The sequence below is a fragment of the Pediculus humanus genome, genomic scaffold (assembly GCF_000006295.1).
Source record: "Pediculus humanus corporis 1103172108263 genomic scaffold, whole genome shotgun sequence".
Lineage (NCBI taxonomy): Eukaryota > Metazoa > Arthropoda > Insecta > Psocodea > Pediculidae > Pediculus > Pediculus humanus.
In genome coordinates this window covers 105,794-106,580 of record NW_002987832.1, presented here as the reverse complement: position 1 = coordinate 106,580, position 787 = coordinate 105,794, and the positions used below count along the sequence as shown (strand labels likewise).

The 787-nt window shown below is 20.8% G+C and overlaps 1 protein-coding gene across 1 annotated transcript; it reads right to left on the bottom strand.

The window, feature by feature from the left end:
* Nucleotides 1-143: 143 nt before the first annotated feature.
* Nucleotides 144-405, bottom strand: Phum_PHUM494040 (chaperone protein DNAj, putative; the record flags this gene model as incomplete). Its single annotated transcript, XM_002430628.1, has 2 exons — nucleotides 144-156; nucleotides 218-405. The coding sequence occupies 2 exons, from the start codon at nucleotides 403-405 to the stop codon at nucleotides 144-146; spliced, it is 201 nt and encodes a 66-aa protein (XP_002430673.1).
* Between the last annotated feature and the right edge of the window lie 382 nt (nucleotides 406-787).

Below are 787 nucleotides of genomic sequence, written 5' to 3'. Positions count from 1 at the left end.
TGTATTTGATGTATCATAAAATGGATCAGTTTTATATTCCCTTTGAGAAAAAAAATGCATGCATTAGAATTTCAAATTGAAAAATTGTAACAGAGGATTATTTTATTGTTAAACACAATCAAATAAAGAGAGTAAAATTAAAATTACATATACATACTTGTTAGTAAAATTTTTATTATATTCTGCATATGACTGACTTGCTAGCGACTTGTCATACAATTTTCTTTTTTGCGTATTTCCCAATATAGAATAAGCTTCATTAATAACGATGAATTTTTTTTTAGCATCCGAATTTTTATTTTTATCAGGATGATATTGTTTAGATAATTTTATAAAAGCATCTTTAATCGCTTTTGAACTGCAATTTTTTTCCAAATTGAGATCATCGTAATAAGTTTTTTTCATTTGAATTTTTTTTCTTCTTTCTTTCTTTTTTTTTTTTTTAATTTTTTTTTCTTGTTATAAATTTATTGAAAGTAAAAAGCAAAGGAAAAAAAAAAATTCCTTTTTTAAATTTGCTGAAATAATAAAAAAAAAAGATTAACAACGTCAATATTGTAGTCCTAAAAATAAAATTTAAAATTTCTATCGAAACGATTTATAAAGTCAAATCATTCTTCATCTAAATTTAAATAATTTGATATAAGTTAAATGTAAAATCAAAAACGAACCAAAAATAAAACAAAAATTTTTATATATCATAAACGTAATTTCATTTTAATGAAACCGGGTTTGTTTTAGTTTTTAAAACTAGACTAAAAAATTTTTTATTTACTCTATGACTTTG